Consider the following 20,795-nt stretch of genomic DNA (forward strand, 5'->3'; position numbering starts at 1 on the left):
CTTGCATGGTAGTTCATTCTTATTTTTAGTCTTCTTCTGAAGAGCTACTTGGTTTTTGGCTTCATAAATTTCCATTTTTTTCTTTATTCCAGTCAAGTAAGATTAAGAAGGGAAGCAAAGGAGACTGTACTGTACTAAAGCCTACACTGATGGCAGCTGTGCCTGTAAGTACAGGAAAGCTGATAATAAGTTTTGCAAAATGGTGCTTTCTACCTTGTTCATGCTAGCAAAAAACCACTTACTAACATTTTTTCTTTCCTTGCTTAAGAAACTGTCACTTTAATAGGCAGGCAAGAAAGCAGAATATAGAAATTTCAGTTATTGCTGCATAAGGCAGAGTACTGATGCTGCAGACATGAGCACAGGAATATACATATACTAAAGCCAAGACTCATTTTGATCCAAAACTGTAAATGCTAATTAATAATTATAAATGACCACTGATGCAGTAACAGGATACAGAAGGTCTTGGACATTCACCACCTGAAAGTTCTTTTTGCACCGGAGGAAGCAGGGCAGCTTTAGTTAACATGGACACTTTAAGCGTATGAGCATCTGGCTGAGTTGGGGAACTTCGCTAATTAAGCTGAGCTGCTGTAGTTGCTGGGGTGCCTGCTCTCAGCTGCCCTATTGCAAGGTAAAACTTAGCCCAAGACTCTCTACTGTTTTTAGCCACTTAAATTTATTTCTTGTGGAAAATAACTTCAAACCAACTGCATGCTAGACTGCTAGTAGAAACGGTAAGTTTTAAATGTGGCACAATCTCTTCTCAAAAGGAATACATTTTTGTGTGTGCAAAAAAAAAAAAAAAAAAAGTCCATGCAGACAACTTCATATGAATTAACTGTGAAATGTGAACAGTGATAACGCTGAAGCATCTTGAAAGAACTCCCCGAATGTCTTGACTCTACAGACTCATCACAAAGAAGCTAACAGAGGAAAAAAAAATACTGGAAACAGGTGGTCCGTTTTTAATTGATAGCAGAGAGGACCTAGAGTTCAACAATCTACAGCAAAAAAGAAAAAAAAGAAAGCTTCAGAAAGCCCTAGTATGAACAACACTTATCTGACATAATAACCAATTTAGATTTCCTGTATACAATACCAGGCTATACAGCCTGGTTATTGTACAGGAAAAAGATCTGTATGTCATCAATGAAAATATAACTATCTAGGAATAGCCTAAAATACAAGCCAGCTGAAAACATATGGAAAGTAAGACTTGTAGGCAGAGGTAGCTTCCTATATTACTCTAATAAATAAAACTGGCCAAGTACTTTTCTCCCTATAAGTACTGTCCTCTTATTTTCAGATCATAATATCGTTACTATTATTAGAACATATAAGGAATGAAATAGAAAATAATTATAATAGAATCCAAAGACACAAATATTTCTAAATATTTCATTCTAACAGAAGTTTGTAATAGATGTTAATGGTTCCTTCTAGCCTTTAATTCCAAATACTTTGTTGTATCACTAGTCCTTCCAAAAAGCTACAATTAATCCTGCTTTGCCTTCAAGAATTTGTCTTTTAGAAACATCAGATATTCTGTAGCTAAACTGGGCTGAAAGTGTTTCTTTTTAAAGTTCTAGTTTGTGTAAAATCCAGATCATGAAGTTTTGAGGGAATATTCAAAAAACTAATCAGAACAGTTTCTATTAAGACTTTAATATTTTGATCTCTGATATTTCAAAATAAATAATTTTCATGGCTTTGTTTTCAACTGATGTACAATAATTTGATTCTTGTTACAAAGCATGCAATTGTTACAGAGCACAGTGCTATGAAATAGAATAATTAACATTCAGAGTGGTAAAGTATTTAATGGAAGTTGAAGGATTGGCTCCTTTAAGTTCTGTATTTTAGTGATTATAAGTTTATTCTTTTAATTGAAATGAATATTGTGTCCTCTTACATCTTGTCTATGACAGAATTGTGGGGGGTTTTTTGTCAGGTAACTAGAATTACTGCAACTATGTTGCTTTGAAAGTTGAAAGATGTCTCTTGGAAAAGGAAGTGGTGAAATGAAATCTCTCAGCTTGTTCCCTTGTGCTTGCCAGTTGCCAAGGATAAAGCACAGCATCAAGATTCCTAAGTGTAACTGATCTTTCATGGCATATACTGACCTTTTACAAAGAGATTTAGATAAATCTGAATTCAAGATTTTTGTAAATCAGTTTATCATATTTTAAGTACAGGTTAGTGTTCTTGGTAACATAAGCAATGTATCAAAGCAGCAAGCTTTATTACACTACAGGATGTTACCCAAAGTTTGTAGCTGTTGTTGATAAAGAACTCCGTGATAGACATTCTATGTGGTAATTTTCTTTGCCCTTTTCAACATTTTTTAGGAAATAATGGACAGAATTTATAAAAATGTCATGAGTAAAGTTCAAGAGATGAACTATATTCAGAGAACCCTGTTCAAGATAGGCTATGACTACAAATTGGAACAAATCAAAAGAGGATATGATGCACCCCTTTGTAATGTGTAAGTATAATTCACAGTCCAAATGTACTTTTCATCATGGTTTTAAGACAGTTTAAACAAATAATCATCTAAGCTATCTGACATCAGATAATTCTAATCCAACAAGCAAATATGCTCTAATGACTAAACTGAATTAATCCAAGCTCTTACTGGAAACAGGGAGTATATATTTAACAATAAGAATGACTAATCTTCAGAGCAGCAGATGAGTAGTTATTTTTCATTGGATTGCTTTTTTAGTAATCAAAATTGGATTGTTTCTTTAGGTTAGTTAGAGGAATTCTGCTGTCTTCAAGTGTTACACAAGATGTACGTTTTTGACTTTCCCTGCTGTCCATAAGTACCTGTGAATGATTAAGTGATTTTTAAGGTGTTCTAGATAAAGAAGAGAAAGGTTTCTCTCTGAATGAGCTGAACAAATGATATTTAAACACGTTTTTCCTTCTTTCAAGACTATTGTTTAAAAAAGTAAAGGCATTACTAGGAGGGAATATCCGTATGATGCTTTCTGGAGGAGCGCCACTCTCACCTCAAACACAAAGATTCATGAACATCTGTTTCTGCTGTCCTGTTGGCCAAGGCTATGGATTAACAGAAACATGTGGAGCGGGAACGATTACAGAAGGTAGTTAAAATGTTTCTAGAAATACACACCTTAAAAAAAAAAAAAAAATTTTTTTTTTTAAAGGTAAAGTCAGAATAGTTGTATTTCTCAAGTGCAATAAAGTAACTTGAAATAAGCTGCCGTCCTATTTTATGGTTTGAGTTTCTATTTCAAATGACAAAATCTCTGTATTCTTCCTTGTTCTTCTCTCCCTAAGTTGCTGATTACAGCACTGGCAGAGTTGGAGCGCCTCTTATTTGTTGTGAAATTAAATTGAGAGACTGGCAAGAAGGTGAGCGCATTAAATCTTTTGACCTCACAGTAGTTAATTTACTACTGCTTAGCTAGGTGTAGTACATGAAGTAATTGTTCATTATCTTTTAAAATAGTCACTAATTTGTGTGTGCATTAAATCTTTTGACCTCACAGTAGTTAATTTACTACTGCTTAGCTAGGTGTAGTACATGAAGTAATTGTTCATTATCTTTTAAAATAGTCACTAATTTGTGTGTGCACAAATTTTAAGCAAAAGTTTCAAGACATTTTCTTGGAAGCAAAATACATGTTTTGAAAACAACTGTTTTGTTTTTTTGTTTTAGGGGGCTATACTAATAGAGACAAGCCTAATCCTAGAGGAGAAATTATAATTGGTGGGCCTAATGTCTCAATGGGATATTTTAAAAATGAAGAGAAGACCTCAGAAGATTTCTCCATTGATGAGAATGGCCAGAGATGGTTTTCAACTGGAGATATAGGGGAATTTCATCCAGATGGGTGTCTGCAGATCATAGGTTGGCCTCACTTTTTTGCTGTTTCAGTCTGTTACAAGATCTTGACAAAGCATAAGAAGCATGTTCTTAATCCTGTTGGCTTTGCCAGGGCTAATGTACTTAGTTACCTGCTTGCACAATCACAGTGTAAAAAATGTTCCCAGAAGTTCTCATGGCTACAGGGAACTTTTGGAAATTATACTGTTTTCTGTGACATTATCACTATATAAATTTAGCACATAGGATTTGAAAAATAAACATAAGATCAATTTTCAGTATTAACTACATAGCTTAAGAATCAGAACTCCCATTACTTTCATACAAGTTGTGTGACAAGAAGTGTAGTGCAATACAAACTTTCTTACAGAGATCTTTATATAAAGGTTCCAGAATATATACATGCTTGTAGCTGCTTTATAATTTGAGTAAGATGCTGTAACTTTTTTTTTTCCAAAGAAGAAAGAAAAGAGTCTTGCACAGCACTGCACAAAGTACATGATATGTAGTGACTTTACAAATGAGTCTGTGGAAATGCAAGTCTGAATGCAACAAGCCTTTTTGTTTTTGTTGTTACTTTTGACTCCTAGATCGTAAAAAGGACTTGGTAAAGCTACAAGCAGGAGAGTACGTATCTCTGGGCAAAGTAGAGGCAGCACTGAAGAACTGTCCATTGATCGACAATATCTGTGCTTATGCCAAAAGGTAAGAGTGGTATTAATTTAGACACTCAGTTTAGGGTATGTCTGAAATACAGGTTCTGACCCTGTTCTCCAATGATATACTACAGCTATCCATGGTTTCCAGTGAACACCCCCCCCACCTGCGCATGAATTAAATATAACATCTCTGAAGTAGCACAGGCTCCTAGATTTCCCAAACCATGAAGAAAAATGGCTTAAACTTTCCTGTGCATCTCCCCTATCCTAATTCACTCCAGTTCCATCCCCCTCCCACACAGGTATAATTATATTAAGCATGTATTTTGGCCCTCCATCAGAATACTACAGAAAGGTTAAATCTGAGTACTTTCCACCTGATCCAAAGCTCTCTCATGAGTTTTGGAAATTCCTCTCCTCCTTATTCCCCCTCACTTATACACCCTGTATATGGAGGGAAACTGAAAAGAACTAGCTAGATCCTGGATGTAGCAGGGAACCTAAACTACACTGTAACTTCACGAGTACATATCTAAATATGACACTGATCAAGTCCAATCACTTAGAACAACTTAGAGCATCTTTGATAAATCACTGACTGTGAAGACCTAGTGTACAAGAAAGATTTGGGGGTGGTGGGGATAGCTACAGTTCTGAAAGGACTGTGGAACTGTCTATCTAACATCAAGTAAGCACTTTACTCTTTGAAATTGAAGCCTGTTCAGATTTTTTTTTCCCTCCTTTTGGCATCTTGCGTTAGTGACCAGTCTTACGTGATCAGTTTTGTGGTTCCTAACCAGAAGAAGCTGACGGCATTAGCTGAGCAGAAAGGCATCACTGGAACCTGGGTCGATATTTGTAACAACCCTGTAATGGAAGCTGAAATACTGAGCGAGATTAAAGAAGTGGCAAACAAGAGTAAGTAAAATGGCATACAGTGCTATCCAACTGCATGGTGATTAGCCAGCAAAAAAATTTCAGTTATCATCACTTTCTTCTCCCCATTGTTTCTACCTGCAAAACTTAGACTTTAATCCGCGGCAAAGAGCATATTGAGTTTATGCCTATGATCCCATGAATTGACATGCTTTTTGGTCATCTTAGCTACTTTATCCTTTCTTTATTTTCTAAAAAAATTTTTTTTTTTTTTTAACTAACTTCTAGAGCCAGGTTGGTTGTATAGTGCAGTTAAAGTAAAATCCAATGGGGCTGTCAACTAGGAAGGAAAATTACAAGACATTTACTGGCAAGAAAACTAGTTAAGCAGGAGGGATCAAAGCCCCATGTAACTTTGTGTCCTACAGCTTTGAACAACAATGTACCTTATGCTTGTAATGGCTTAAACCCTGCTATTCTTTGCTGCAGTACTGAATGATTAAAAGCTTGCCTGATCAATCCTTCATGGGGCCAAAACCATAACAAGCTATCTGGAGAGAAAAGAAAAAAAAATCTCTAAAGCACTTGACACCTCATGTAATGAGGTGGTAAAATAGGACTTAAATGCATGCTAAGCACTGTTGTCTCTCAAATTTTAGAGAGGAGAATCTGTCTTTTGAAACCAAGAAAACAGGAATAAAGGGCAATTTTAGGTGTTGCTTTAAAAAAAAAAAGAATATACACACACACACACACCCAACACTAGGTCTCTGACTTTGGTTTGAACACTTTAATCCATGGTATTCTACCATAAACTAGGCAAATTGTTATCCATCTAGCTTTGTTCCTCCAAAATCTTTGCTTATACATCTTTTTGTCTTCTAGTGGTAATCTATCATTTAGATATGACTAATTTTTAATTTATGTGAAACTTGTTCCAAAAGTATTGTAAGCAGACCGTTCTGTATTTTTAACAAAACATTCTGTGACTGCATCACAGCAGGCACATACCTAAGACAGACAAGCAGCAGAGCAGAGCAGGAGCCTGCAGTTCGGGCACGCCTGCAGCCCGCGCTCCCAGCACGCCGGCACTTGCTGCCCTCTGGAGGGTGGTTGGGCTGCCGCAGGCGGGCCTGGAAACTCGGCTCCAAGCGTGGGTACGCGGGTCCCAGCCCAGCCCTACATGCAAGAGCTTACGGGGCTTTTTGCCCAAGTCCATCAAGTACTGCATGCATGCAGCAGCTCATGCCCCTGTCCGCAGTGTCCCTCCCCTGCTTCCCAAAGCACTTGCCCACCTCCTGCCCCGCTCACCCTATCGCCTGGGCAAGAGATAGGAGCAGCTTTAGTTGTAATAAGGCGGTGCATGCGCCAAGGCACTGCTTCCCGCTGAAGGCAGAATAAGTAACTCATGTAACAAAAATACAGAGAAGCCCCTTCACTTTGAACTCTAAACAAACTCCTAGGAAAGAAAAATACGAGAAAGAATTTCTGAAGCACATACTAAGTGTCTTATTCCCCAAAACAAAGGTACTTATAACTTAAATACAAAACATCCAGCTAGTCTGAGTTAACCCGATTATTATCCTTTTTCCTAAAATAAAGGCATACCTCCAGCTTGTGAAAAAGCCCAGAGCTCCAAGCGTTACCGCCAGGCTGGGCTGAGGTATGCAGCGTACGTACTGCGTGGGAACGCAGACCACAGATGCGTACAGGGGCACATCCTGTGTTTATACACACGCTTGCATGTGCACGCTTCCACAAACTGAGCCTACTGTGAACTGCTGGAATGGGCTACCAAACCATCCCATAAGAAGTACACAACTTAAATGGCTCCAACAAGCATCACATAACATTAGCAAGAACCAAGTTATTTTTATCCCCTTGTTCTTAAATCTTTCATCCCATTATTCTTAAATCTCTCAGTTCATGTAACCTTTATTGCTAATAACTTCCTGATAGATTTCAGCGTATCCTCTCGTGACAGTAGTCGCAGACCTTCAGGCTATGAACTCATTTGTTGCAAGCTCCAGACTTAGCACTGTCATATCCAGTACAAATTGTAAGTACACTATGTTAACAGAATATTTACACACTAATCAGCCCTGAGCACTGGTAAAAGCTTAAACTTACATGTGTCCCTCCTGCGACCCACTTTAAGGTTACTTCTTTACGTAGGACAGCATACCACACAAGCTACAGCGTGCTTGCCTTAGATTTTTAGGTAGCACAAACAAGTGTTTCAATGTAATCATACCATGCTTTTGTTTCTTGTTGTCCCTGCAGTGAAATTAGAAAGGTTTGAAATCCCCATCAAAGTGCGGCTAAGCCCTGAGCCATGGACCCCGGAGACTGGGTTAGTAACAGATGCTTTCAAGTTGAAAAGGAAAGAACTGAAAAACCATTACCTCAACGACATCGAAAGAATGTATGGAGGCAAATAAGATTGTGTTGACTAGACAGTTGTGCAGAAGTTGTCATAACTCAATTTTGGATGTCCTTGTATACTGTAGATATCACGTGTTAAAGATAACACACAAAATGGATGAATGTTTCTATAATCGCTAATGACAACAGAGGAGAAAAAAAAATCTTAGAGTCCAAATGCCTAGTTACTAGCAGAAAATACTGATGCTCTTTAGAGTTTCATGTGATCATCTCCAGTTTTGAGACAGACATAATTATGTGAAGCAGTGTGACCAGGTCAATGTTATTATTGTTCCTCTAGCATATTCAGACCACTTTCATTCCTCTAATTCCTACTAAAGTCTGGTATATACTTCAGTCAGGAATATTAATGCAATTGTGGTGATTATTATATCACAGTAAGAAACTTCACAAGGGAGAAAAATATTTAAAGCTTACCACTCTCCATTAAAAACAAAACAAAAAAACCCCACACACATGCACACAAAAAACATCAGTCAAGAATTTGCTAGAGATTACTAATAATGCATTGCTTGAAAATAGATGGATTCTTCTGCACATCAATTAATATCTTGACTATTTACAGTGCCTAAAAGAGAATACAAAGTACACTTACTTAAATAAAGGTGAACTGAAAAGCTTTCTAAAAATAAGTTATTTGACACTTCTTTCAAGAGTGTTGAATACTACTTCAACTTCCAATTCGCCAAATATGTTTTTACTTGCCACTATATTTTAATTCGAGCAGCATTTTCAACTAGGGCATGCAGCATAAAAGACAACTAAGACTTACATTGCTGCAAGCAGTACTGATGTTGGAGGAATCATCAGCTGAATGCAGAACATGCATCCTGGCTGGCAAACAGCAGCGAAATTGATGGACGGTTGCCTCTAAGCAGATTTGTAACTCAGAGGAGAACTTTGGGGTTGGGGCGGGGGGGGTTGGTTTTGTTTTTAAGGCACTGATCCTCCAGATCTCTACATATATATGAGTAATATTACAAGTAACCTGTATGCAAGTTACAGGGTCTAAGATGACTATTCACAATATGGAAAAGTGTTTCTGTTCACCTTTTAAGTACTGTAACCAAAACAAGACAACCAGAAGCCAATAGTAGTTTCTCCATTGTCTTGTTTTACTTATGGAAAAGTAATGTCTGGCAGGAAATCTTTGTTTTAAGGAACTTGTAAAAAGGGACAAATCACTCTATATAGAAATTCATTATAAAAAAAATGTTCTTTTAATAACTGGAAGTTGTAGGTGTGCTGAAGTGGGAGAGTAGGGAATAATTTAATAATAGTTTATCACTTTGTGTGCAGTATCCTGTACTGTGTCTCTTGAATCGTTAGTATCTGAGCTCCTACATCCCTGCTAGCTCTCTGCACTTGAACCATAAATGCTGTAAGAAGTGGAAGTTCTTGATACTGTTCTACTTTGCACTTTTCTTAATCATTTTATATATGTTGCTTACATTTTGTACAGGTGTGGCCCTCAACTGCTCTATATTATAAATTCCTTTTAAAGTATTTATAGATTTCTTCTATTCGTATTTGTGTTGTGTATATGATGGTTAAAAAGGAAAATGATTTGGTATTGTCACTGTACAGAAAGAAAAAGGTTTTGTAAGACACTTCTTAAATATACTAACTTGCAATTTCAAGGCAAGTTTTTCCTTTATTGGGTGTATGTGTAGTCTTCTTTTCCCCAACTCAAACAGCTTTCAGCAAAAATAAATCATGGCTCTAGACTGGTTAACCAAACTGCCCCTTCTCCTTGGGACCAACTTCTTTTCAGTTTCCCATGCACAGCTTCTCTAGCCGGTCCAGAACGCACGCTGCCAGCTGCTCTTGCGAGGACCCTGAGGGGAATGGGAAAGAGCTCTAGTGCTTAATGCTGACTGCTGCTAGTTGTGCATGGAATTACAACTGTCACTAAAAGGAACCAGAAAAAAGCTTTTCTAAAAAAAATAATATTTTGAAGACACATACACTGGTTTATGAATACAGGAAATACTTCCCATATAAATAGTAACTTTTCAGATGACTTAGTCCTGGAGAAGGTTACCAAGCTTTTCACATTTAAAATTGGTCACGGTTAAATAGCCTTTAGATAGTCTGTTAGCATCATAAAAATTAAACAAATGTAAAAAAGTTATTTGCACTTCAGTCTTTGCAGATTTATGGATTTTTTTTTAAACCATGAATGTATTTATATGAAATGTATTTTACCTAGTTATACCAGTTACCCTCTGTGTCTTGGTTGACTGAGTATTGATATTTTCAAAATATATAGACATACAAAGTTAACATTTCAAAAACTGAATACAGTTGAATTGGTTCAACAAGTTTGTGTTCTGAAAAATCTTTATATTGTACAAGTTGTCCTCGGTTACTGTTCAACACCTCACATTCTCTCCAAAATGGAGTAAGCCTTACACAAGAACAGTTTATCAAAAGAAGGAACAGTTAGTACATGCTACAAAGGGTGAAAACTAGGCTGATTCTAGACTTAGCTTTCAATAAACTACATGGGGTAGTGCTGCAGAAGACACTTGATACCCATCAGCTTTTTAAGCATTTTTGGGAGAAGGGGAAAAAAAGGGGGAGGGATTACACCAGGCTTGCTTCAGATCTAATTTAATATTATACTTGTAAATAATTCATTGCACTTCAGTAAGAACTTTATCCCTATTTTTAATTAATTCTTTTGTGACAGAACTTGTGGAGAAGTAAGAAACAGATGATGTGTGAAAAAGTGATATTTGCCTGACATTGTCACATCAGATGAAGTGACAGTATATGGATATAAAACCATTGCCTGATCGCTACAAATGATACCTATGCTTGACTGAAAGGACATACAAAGCAAGAGTGAAGCCTGAGGCAACAGTGTATTTACTAAATCTGAAGGTGCCAGAAAGCTCACAGTAGCTGCAAGTTCTTCTGAAAGCAAGTTCAGTATTCAAAGCTGTATTCACAAGTTTGAGAAAGAGTCCAAAAGAAAGAAAATGCGGTCTAGGTATGTCTGATACAAGATTATATTTAGGCATACTTGGATATAAATACAAGATTCACTAGGCAACAGTTTTTGAGGGGGGAAAAAAAGGGGGGATTACAGTGTATTATAAAACTGAACAGGAATCAGCAATGTCACACTAAAAAAAACCAACAACAACAAAAAACCCACCACCACCAACAAAACCCACCACAACCAAGTTCACAGGCAAGAGTATATAAGATTCAACATAAGCCTACTCACTACGAGTAGCTCCTCAGCTGTAAAGCCAGATCCAGATTTAGGCCCTCTACTTCAGGACACACATAGGCTATCTAGAAAAAGCCAGAATACAGCATGGGGCTAGAAAGTATGATCTATGAAGAACATTAAAATAGTTGTTCAGGTAGCTTGGGAGAGGAAAGGAACATGGCAAGCTGCAATTAACCTTCAATGACCTATAATGCTACCCTAACACAAAGGTATACAATAAATAAATGAATAAAAACTGGTTCCAGTGGAGAAAGAAGAAGAAGAAAGCATAAATTATACTATGGGCCATTTATGATTAGATACTTTAAAAGAAACATAGAACTTTTAAATGATTCCTTATTGAACACTAACTGATGCTTAGGATCTCTGCTACTGAAAGACTTTGGAGCCAGCAAAACAAATGCCTTTCAAGAACAGTTCTGAGACCTTGGGTGACGTGGGGTGGGGTGAGGTGTGTGTGTGTATTAAAAATAAAAATAAAAAACAAAAAAACCCACAGCAGAATATTACTGAGTGGCTTTCCAAGAAAAATTTTACAGTCTACATAAAGAATTAGTCCTATAAGAGCTGGACAAGTGGTTTTTTTAAAAAAAAAAAAAAAAAAAAAAGGCCAGTTAACTAGCCAGTTAATGTCCATTACAACATCACAGAGATCTGAGCATATAAAAATGTGGTACTGCTCTGGAGAGTTGCCTCCCAGGCAGACCAATATACTGAGCTGCAGTTCACATCAGTCACTTTCTGGCCATATAGACAGGACATAGAGTTGGAGCTGAGAATGTGAGCTGCCAATTTTCAGTCAGAAATACCCCCCCCCCCCGAATGACAGTTTCAAATAGATTGTATTCTAACAATAAATTAGCGATGTTCTGCAATTACATACACTGCAACAGACGAAAAAAGAATACCAATTATGTAGTTGTTGTTTTTCACTGGGCCTGCCCAGTGGCTAGGCACCATACATGAGTTAGCAAGTTTCCTTTTGGAGACTGAAGTTTAAATGTGAGAAGCTTAGAAGTAAAACAGAAGTAACTTTGAAAAATAGAAAATATTTCTATCCAGACACCTTTGCCACACTTGCTTCTCCTGCATAAGGGGATGCCACAAAGGTGCTTTACAAAGTACAACCAGGCAAGCTTGCAGATAGACAGCCGTCTGCTCACAGGGGCTGCTGAAAGATGCACGAAAAGGAAAACTCAGCTAATCTGCAATAGTGTGAATTCACCTGGATTAGTAAACAAAATACACTTCCACTTGATTCAGTGCTGCTGCAAAGTGGATTACTGATTAGATCTGTTAACACCACAGGATTAGACCAGCCACGGAGGAACAGCGCTGACTACAAGTGGTTGCTGCTGCAGGGTCATTTTCACTTAATTTGATTTGAATGAGTTCTGCCAAGACCAGGGTGATTTATTTCTGTTTTGCTACTGGGAACTGTAAAAGCTAGAAGCTTCTTATACCTGTACAGGGGAAAAACAAGTCTGGGAGAAAGCTGGTCCCATTCCAGGCCAGAGGCTGACTAACAAGTTAGTTCTGGCTATTCCTGACTCCATGGCCTGCAGAAGCACATAGCTGATTAATACAGGCAATTTGTCCTATCTGGTCTTTTGTTGAAAATATATAGTCTGATCTCAGTCAAATACATTAAACTGGACACACACAGCTCTGTACACGCTCCCTGGGGATGAAGCAGAGGTGGGGGAAATTATTTAGCGCCTCCTTCTGCTTTGAACCACTGTTGAGTCTCTTTTTAACAGGCTTCTGTCAAATGTCTTCAAAAATAAGACCAGCCCAACTACAACTTGGGGCAGTGGTTCCCGCAGTGTTGCAGCACTTCACAACAAAAATCCCCACCCGGAGAGGAGTTGCTAGGAGCTTTGTTTGTTTTAAACAACATGCCTAACCTAAATCTTTCTTTGGGGCATCAGTCAGCTTGTTGTGCTGCTCCCCCAGAGAGCGACCCTGAAGAATGGATCGCTATCCCCCGTAGCTGCCTGCCCTGCTTTGCTTAGACTTGAAGGACACCAAGCAAACACAGCCTCTCCAGATAGGTCAGGCTTTACAGGCTCCTTAAAGCGGGGTCACTATCCATCCGTATGTCTGAAACGCGATCCCCGTCTGCCCCCCAGCTCCGGGCGACGAGGACGGGGCACGTCCCAGCTGTGCGCAGAGCCCTCGAAAGGCCACATCTAACCGCTGCGCCTGCACAAGCGGGGGACTCGCAACCGGGGGGCACCCGCACCCCCGAGGCGGAGGGCAGAGCCCAGTCGCCTTGTCCCCGCTCCCTCCCTCACCATCGCTGCTCGTCTGCACCCCGCCGCAACACCAGCACCACCGCTCGGGGGTCTGCGTGCAGCCCTCCGTGGGGAGCTGAGCTGGGTTTAAAAACAGTCCTTTTGTTTGTTTGTTTTCTGCCCTGTTATTTTTAAAACCTGGATCTTTGCTCTGAATGCTGGGTAGCACAGTAACAGCGCTGTCAGAGGCAGCAACACACAGGTGGTGGCAGTGACTTCTTTAAGGAGCTCCACAAACAAATGGTAAATCACAACCAAAGCTTCATTTCTAGTCACTCTGACTCAGTTTTAACCTACATGCAGCCCACTCTGCACTTTCGCTGGCAAGCACCATCCTTGCTTTGAGAAGAAAGTTGCCAAGAAAATTGTTCACACTACCACCACACACACACACACACACACAAAAGCCTATAAAAAGGCAAATGAAAACCTGGTACTGCTCAAAGAAAAATCTGTCAGGCTCCTGGCTTTTGGCTCTCTTGACATTCCAAAAGGTTATTTATGAACAAATCAAGGCCCCTTTTAATGACAGTGAGAATTACTATTTGCTGTATTTTCTATTTTATTTTTGTTTTCTAGCCACTACTACAGTTTTCACAAGTCTTCCTTAGATTACGAAAATGCAACAAGCCTGTAACATATCTGAGCCAAAAAAAACCTGCTTGGAAGAAAATGATTTTGTAAAAGGGGCTCATAAGAAAACCAACCAACCAACCACACACACACACATGCACAATAGAAAATATCTTACTGCCTAGGCAACAGTCTCATACCCTACAGTTTGTGAGTTCTACTGATGTCAAAAAGTAAAATCAAATCACAACTATCCTTTCATCACAGCATTTCTTAGTTACATTTTGCTCAAGGATAACCAAAAAGAAGTAATGAACTGAGATTTAAAACTCTTACCAAAAAAAAAAAAAAAAAAAAAGAGAGAGAAAATTCACCAGGGCAAAAATACCCCCATTCTATCAGGGTCTCTTCTGGAAAAACTTCAAATCTAAAAGAGAGGCTTTGAGAAAAACAGGCCACCATTCTTTCAAACTGTAACCCAGCAGACTGTAGCGTTGGCTGATGCTGTATACACAGCGGTCCTGAAAAGGCCAGGTCAATGTCACGCCAACAAATGGGTCCCCATTCTGGCCCACCATTAAAATACATCCTTTTCACTGAACATAACGAGGGGAAAACAGCACAGAGCTCAAAGAGGAGCCCCAGCCTAGGGGGAAAGGGATATAGAAACCACACAGAATAAAAACAAATATAAATGCTGAGGACACTGTGAATCCGTAACACACACAACTGCTGTATTCCCCTGGAAGTGCCATGACAGCTGAATTCAGGAAGTTACCAGATGAACAAGTTACAAGTAGGGAATATCTGACACCTTCAAAGCATTCACAGCATTTCAAAATACTCATACCTACAGGCAGGGAACTGGGGGTGGGGGGGTGGGGAGGGGTTAAGAAAACTTGCCTGTCCACTGCAGTCCTAGGCCCCTCCAGCACCAGCCATACCAGAAGCAGCCCAGAAAGCAGCCTGCTGGCACTGGGGCCTTTCCAGTCCTTTCTGTTCAAGGAAGGGGCCCTCTGCAGCTGGCTATCAACTATTCTAATTGCTTCAATTATTCTGCTTCTGGGTGTGAGACCGCCACAGCTGCTGCTGCTGCTCAGGCGCTTTGCCTACCACCTTTCCCAGCACCTCTTGCCTGCTTTGCTCTGTTACCTGGCACCCAACAGCAACCCTGCACTGCGAGCTGCCCACGGCCTCAGCACTGATCTGCTTCGGCTGTCAGCACGGAGCCGGCGCTACCCCCAGCACAGCTCGCGCGCAGGGCGCTTGCATTTGCTGAGCAGCCACGGAACGGCCCTTCCACAACAGCTCTGCCAGGCTGCCTGCACGGATGGGGCCTGGATGCCGCGGACTTCACCGCACACAGCCCTGCAAACAGGACTGCTGAGCAGCCAAAGGTCACAGCGCGAGACCCGGCTCCTCCCTGGCTTTGTTTTGCTGGAACTGAACTTCCCCAAGCATCTGTGTCTACGAAAGATCTTGCCCGGCCTCCTCAGAGCGCCTGCAAGGCCCCTCGGCTTGCCCCGTAGCGGCAGGGGCAGGGAGGGCTGCTGTTACCGCACCCGCGCCCAGCCGGGGCGCAGCGCACCCGGGGGCTCACCTGCGCAGGGCCTGCCCCAGCCGCCCACGCACGAGGACCGCTCAGCTGCTTTCTACAGGGCTGCTTTTTTCCAGCTGCATCTTTCAGACAGAATTAGATTATTTTATCCCTTGTAGTGCAAAAGCTGAATGAAATGTGGCACTGTTAGGTGGGGGAATTACCTGTTTCAAGCACCCAGCTGTCTCCTCCCTGTTCTGGGGAGAGAAGAGGGAGAGCAACCCAGCCTGCATTTCCCACAGTACCAGACGGCAGCATGGTGATAAAAAGAAGGAGCAGCCAAGTCCCCAGGCTGCAAGGCTGAGTAGTTAACAGCAGCCTTGAGCAGAGGGCTCCGTCCCTGCGTGTGTTGCATGAACTGTTTTATTCGAGCACAACCCTTCCACCCACCTCCACACAGAGCGTGGTGGCCCGGCCCTGCCGAAAGCCAGCGCCCGATGGGAGCAGGAGAGCATGGCACGGCGGCACCGGCTCTGTCGCACAGGAAGGTGGATGAGTTTGTTACACTTTGGGGCCCATTTCTGTCACTGCTCCACTTCTGCCAGTACCCGGACCGCAGCTCCGCTCCCAGGAGCGCACGCCAGCACAGCCACACTGCTGCCAAGGCCGTGTCTATTTATCATCCCACCACTTGCTTACGCAGGCTGTTCTTGTGCGTTGGCTTGTACAGTGCTCAAGGCTTCTCCTGGAGCAAGGGCTGTCCGTTGACTCTCTGGCTTGGCTTGTATTGCTCTCCTACAATACACAACTGTGTTACTGTACATCCAGAGAACTCTTTCATCAGTCACCTTTAGATCTTAGTTTAATGTCTTCCTCTTTATAACCAATTTGTATTCCACATTGTTATCTGACCACAATGCTATTACTGCAGGCAGCATGTCAAATAATTAAAAGCAATACCATTACTATTGTATTAACCCTTCTATCTCTTTAAAGCATGGACAGTTATGCCTAAGTATAATGGATTAGGAGGGTCAAGTCTCAATCTGTTAAAACAAGAGTGTTTTGGCTTACATGGAAGCGTTAAAAAAATAAACTGGAAGTTGTTCCCATGAGGAAAGTCTCAGTAATTTGTCTAAGTACTATGGCTTGGCTGATGCAAGATAACTTTTAAAGCCACCAATAGCTTCTTTTCATGAACCCAGAAATGTAATGCCAAGAATATCTTAGTACAATTTAAATCTTAAGTATGCAAACAAGATAAAGCATATACACTTTCTAAAAGACCTAGTCAGACAAAGAGGTTATTTTGGATGTTCTAGCCACACTAATAGTCTATCATTTCTTTTTTTTAATTTTTCCCCAGATAAAGATTAATGAACGATTTTAAGGACCACGTACATTCACCAGGAATGCTGCACTACACAGTCCAGTTCCTTTAGCATTATGATTTTATTCAGACTGAACTGAAAGAAACAGAAGCTTTGACATTAACTTCAAAGGAGGAGAGATTTTGATGTTACAGATTTAAATTTTCTCTATACTGCTCACACAGACTTTTTCTCCAACAGCAAAACTGGCTCAAGTTCTTACATTTGGTCACTACTGCATCTTCCTATCTCTACTATAACTCTGCGGAGATTCACTGTAAACCAGATACCTGAGAAGATGAGTTAAAAATAAAAAATCCTTGAGGGGACTGGCAGTTCTCAAGCCAGCTTTGTCACTGCAGAAAACTACTGCAAAATCCACATGCCAGATTACGTAGTATCATTGGATACAAACAGTATCTTGTGAAGGGCTAGACATTTCAATTATTAAAAAATGTGTAGCAGGGGGGAAAAAAAACCTAGCTTCAGAAACAGTTTCAATGTGAGTATATACAACAGTATTACATGCTGGCATTAAAGCAGTAGAAGGCACGTTAAATCTTCAGCTTGGCATAAATTTTAGTAGTTAGAATTGTGTGAAAAAAGGATGAAAAACCAACCAGCCACCAATATTCTTAAAATCTCTTCTCAAGCAGCTATACAACAGTCAGCCTCCATCTGCAAGGATTCAGGCAATATGACAGAAGCTGACTGTCCAATGAACTTTCATACTAGGATAATTAAAACACTGTATCTATCACACTAGAAGATTTTCTGTGAGGATTTCCTCCAATACAGTCAGAATTATGCTGATCACAGCCAAAATTTCCCCCTATAAGCAAGAGGGAATCATTATGTACATCTGTAGCCTTTTATTTAATTCTTGTCCCAGTGATTAATGTCTCTGTTTGAACACTGCCCATCAGCAGGATACCACAGGCTCTACTAGCTTAGGAAATACTCAGGAAGTGTGGTGCTAACCGCTACTGAGCAACTCAACTAGGTTGAACAAGAATAGGGGAAGGACTGCTACAGTTTTCTGAGTACGAGAGAGATTTGCACAGCTTAAAGCTTCAATGTGTTGGATGCTGAAGTGTGTACTTAATACATTTTATTTAATGTCAACCGGTTACTAACCACTTTCCGGTGCTCCATTCTACATGCAGCTTCAAAAGTCAAAGTGTCCAAGAAATCCTTCACAGTCCATCTGCTTCTCCTTCCCCCTTGAACATGCAAAGTGCACGCAAGATACTACACTTCAGTCTTGCCTTTAAAAAAGGCTGCCCTTGTGAAAAAGTTCACCTTCCATTGCACAATTCATAAATAAGAAAAACCCAAGACCTCCTGCCAAGTAATGTTGGCCTCTATTAACAATACATCTAATTCCAATTATCTGTTGTTCTATCTTTTCAACACCTGAAAGAATCCTGAGGTTTTGGTGAATTGTAGTAACTTGTGATTTACATCAGTCCATCTATTCTGCTTTAGCATTATAGTTCAACCAGACCTTTAAATAATAGCATCATGCATTAACTGCAGTTTACACTGGATAAAGATATATACCATATATACAGACATGCTTAAATATAGTATACATCTACAAAATACATAAATATACAAAAGAAATTTGGCTGTATCTGTCTGTTTGTTCAGTTCAGACATTTCTAATATCACAGTCTCTCCAGGAGATAATTTTTCAGAAGTCTGTTAGAGAAATGTAGGCTTCAAAGTATGAACAGATACATTCTGGTTTACAGAAGATGTGCAGTGCAAAGGTAAAGTAATAATATTCCCAGATTTAGGGTTGAAAGACTTACAAAAATCTGCCTGCACGTATCAGGCCACAAACTTTACAATGATCTACTGTATGTCCTAAAGATAGACAGTGTTGATTTATTTTTACCTGTATTTACATCTCATTGTACTTTTGGGGTGTGATAAGACTGCAACAAAGTAAGAATTATTTTTACTTTCTATACCTGTCTCATCTGAATAATAACCAGTTTACATCACTGGAAGAGCACCACACAAACTGTAACTCCATTTGTGCTATTAGTATCAAGATGATGTGGAACCTGTGACTGAAAAGATGTGAAGTATTATTCAGCGCACTGATCTTTCACAGTTTACCTTTGTCCCATGAATACACGGTACATTGTCCTAAATTCTACCGAATCACAAATTAAAGCGGAAAGCATACCATGGAATAGTCACACTGAGGAGTTAGCCCCATAAGACACCGACGACAGAACTACCTACTCGCACAAAGTCCTCAGTTCCTCGAGGACTCCCCGGTGAAAGCAACCTCTGTAGCACTCAGCGGGAAACAGGAACCTTGCGAAACCAGGTTATAACACCCGGCCAAGCCGCACTGCCCCAGGACTCAGGGAAAGGTAACACCAACAAGCCTTTTAGTCCATTAGGAATTCAGGCCTGCTAAATCAATTCCGTTACCCGTCAGAACTGACAATGCACCTATAGATCATTCCATCCAGATGAGTAAAAGCATTCAGTGTGACAGTTCGTTGAATCCTGACGAAAAACGTGCTTTAAACTCTCAGAACCTAGGAACTCTGGTTTGACAGGAGGGCAAATTGCACGGCTGGTAACATAAGCTCACATCGGAGTTCATTCTTACTCTCTTGGCGTGAATATATACACCAAAGTACTTAACCAGCTAAGAGGCATTCATATGGTGGCATACAGAGACCTTGGTAAGTATTAATCTCAGCACCAAACATTCAAATACCTTTGTTTGTTTCAATGTTTCAAACATTATATACTGGTTGGAAAACTTAAAAAAACATGGAGCTGCAAACCCACTGGGGCTGAACTGAATTAGCCTGTAAGAGTACATAAATTAGTCACTGAAATGCAACATGTTTTTTGCATCAATACTATTCTAAGGCACCTGTGTTACTGATGCAGGGCAAGACGGCAGTTTAGTCTCCACAGTCCATTCAATCATTGGACACGACAGACTGATTTATATTATGAAGCCCAACTTTCAAAAAGAGTAACTCAATATTAATGACCTAGCTTCTTTTCAGTAAGGACCAGGACAGAAAAGCTTGTTTAGAAACACTTAATTGTTCCTCTTTTCAACCCACCAGGAATATTGCAAGAGCGAGTTCAGGATTCACTCTCATCATACATGCAAAGATAACTTGCGTTTTGTTCCCCAATTGTGATTTTTTTTCCCTGGCACTCCTGACCCTTTACACTGCATCAGATATCAGAGCCTTGTTCAGGATAATTACAAAAAATTCACTTCTTGCTAAGCCTCACCCAATTTTACAGCTTCAGACACAGCAAAAACTTTACAACATACCCATCATTAAATTTAGTTTCTAGAAGTGAAAATCCACACAGATGTTGACCTTCCATTCAGCATCATCTTTTCATTGCCAGTAGCTAAAAACTATCTGCACTTGTGTAAGTGATCAATAGTCATTTGACATTTTGAACAGCAAAATAAAGTAAATAAAGCATCAGAGTTACCACGTTAATCACTCCTCATTTGAGTGTTTCATTTCTTTTTAGAAGAGAAACAGCAGAGGCACAACAATCTGTTCTCAGTGAAAATATTTACAATTCAAGGATCTGGCACAAGTTGTGTTTGACTTCATCCACATATTTGTTGGACAGCACTCTAAACGTCAGTAAATTTTAGATGAGGGAAATGTCACATTTGAGACTTTTACTCTAGCCAGTTCAACACTATTTACAAGTTCACTGTGCTCTTGGCGAGGCATTTGCTGTGGGATTACTCACTATTCCATATATGCTGTCCTCACTGCAGCAATGACACTGTCCTTGTACCATGCTGCAACAATCAGAACGCACAATTCACAGCTAGAACACAACTAGTAAAGATGGGAAAGCCACAGGTTATTTGTTGTACTTTTAATACTGTACAAACTATG

General features: G+C 40.0%; 2 protein-coding genes across 11 annotated transcripts in view; one reads left to right on the plus strand and one right to left on the minus strand.

Moving 5' to 3' along the window:
* Positions 1–10,169, plus strand: part of ACSL4 (acyl-CoA synthetase long chain family member 4) — a 75,165-nt gene extending 64,996 nt beyond the window's left edge. For all 7 annotated transcript variants that reach the window (XM_026115746.2, XM_026115747.2, XM_026115748.2 and 4 more), the window contains 8 exons: positions 93–164; positions 2,355–2,494; positions 2,947–3,119; positions 3,316–3,390; positions 3,698–3,889; positions 4,456–4,570; positions 5,285–5,442; positions 7,684–10,169. In XM_026115746.2, coding sequence (XP_025971531.1) covers positions 93–164; positions 2,355–2,494; positions 2,947–3,119; positions 3,316–3,390; positions 3,698–3,889; positions 4,456–4,570; positions 5,285–5,442; positions 7,684–7,841 — 1,083 coding nt within the window. In that variant the 3' untranslated portion in view covers positions 7,842–10,169. The remainder of the gene's footprint in view (positions 1–92; positions 165–2,354; positions 2,495–2,946; positions 3,120–3,315; positions 3,391–3,697; positions 3,890–4,455; positions 4,571–5,284; positions 5,443–7,683) is intronic.
* NXT2 (nuclear transport factor 2 like export factor 2) overlaps positions 1–20,795 on the minus strand; it is a 71,405-nt gene that overhangs the window by 32,246 nt on the left and 18,364 nt on the right. The gene's annotated exons all lie outside the window — the stretch shown is intronic.

Source organism: Dromaius novaehollandiae, chromosome 11 (assembly GCF_036370855.1).
Source record: "Dromaius novaehollandiae isolate bDroNov1 chromosome 11, bDroNov1.hap1, whole genome shotgun sequence".
In the NCBI taxonomy this organism is placed as follows: Eukaryota; Metazoa; Chordata; class Aves; order Casuariiformes; family Dromaiidae; genus Dromaius; species Dromaius novaehollandiae.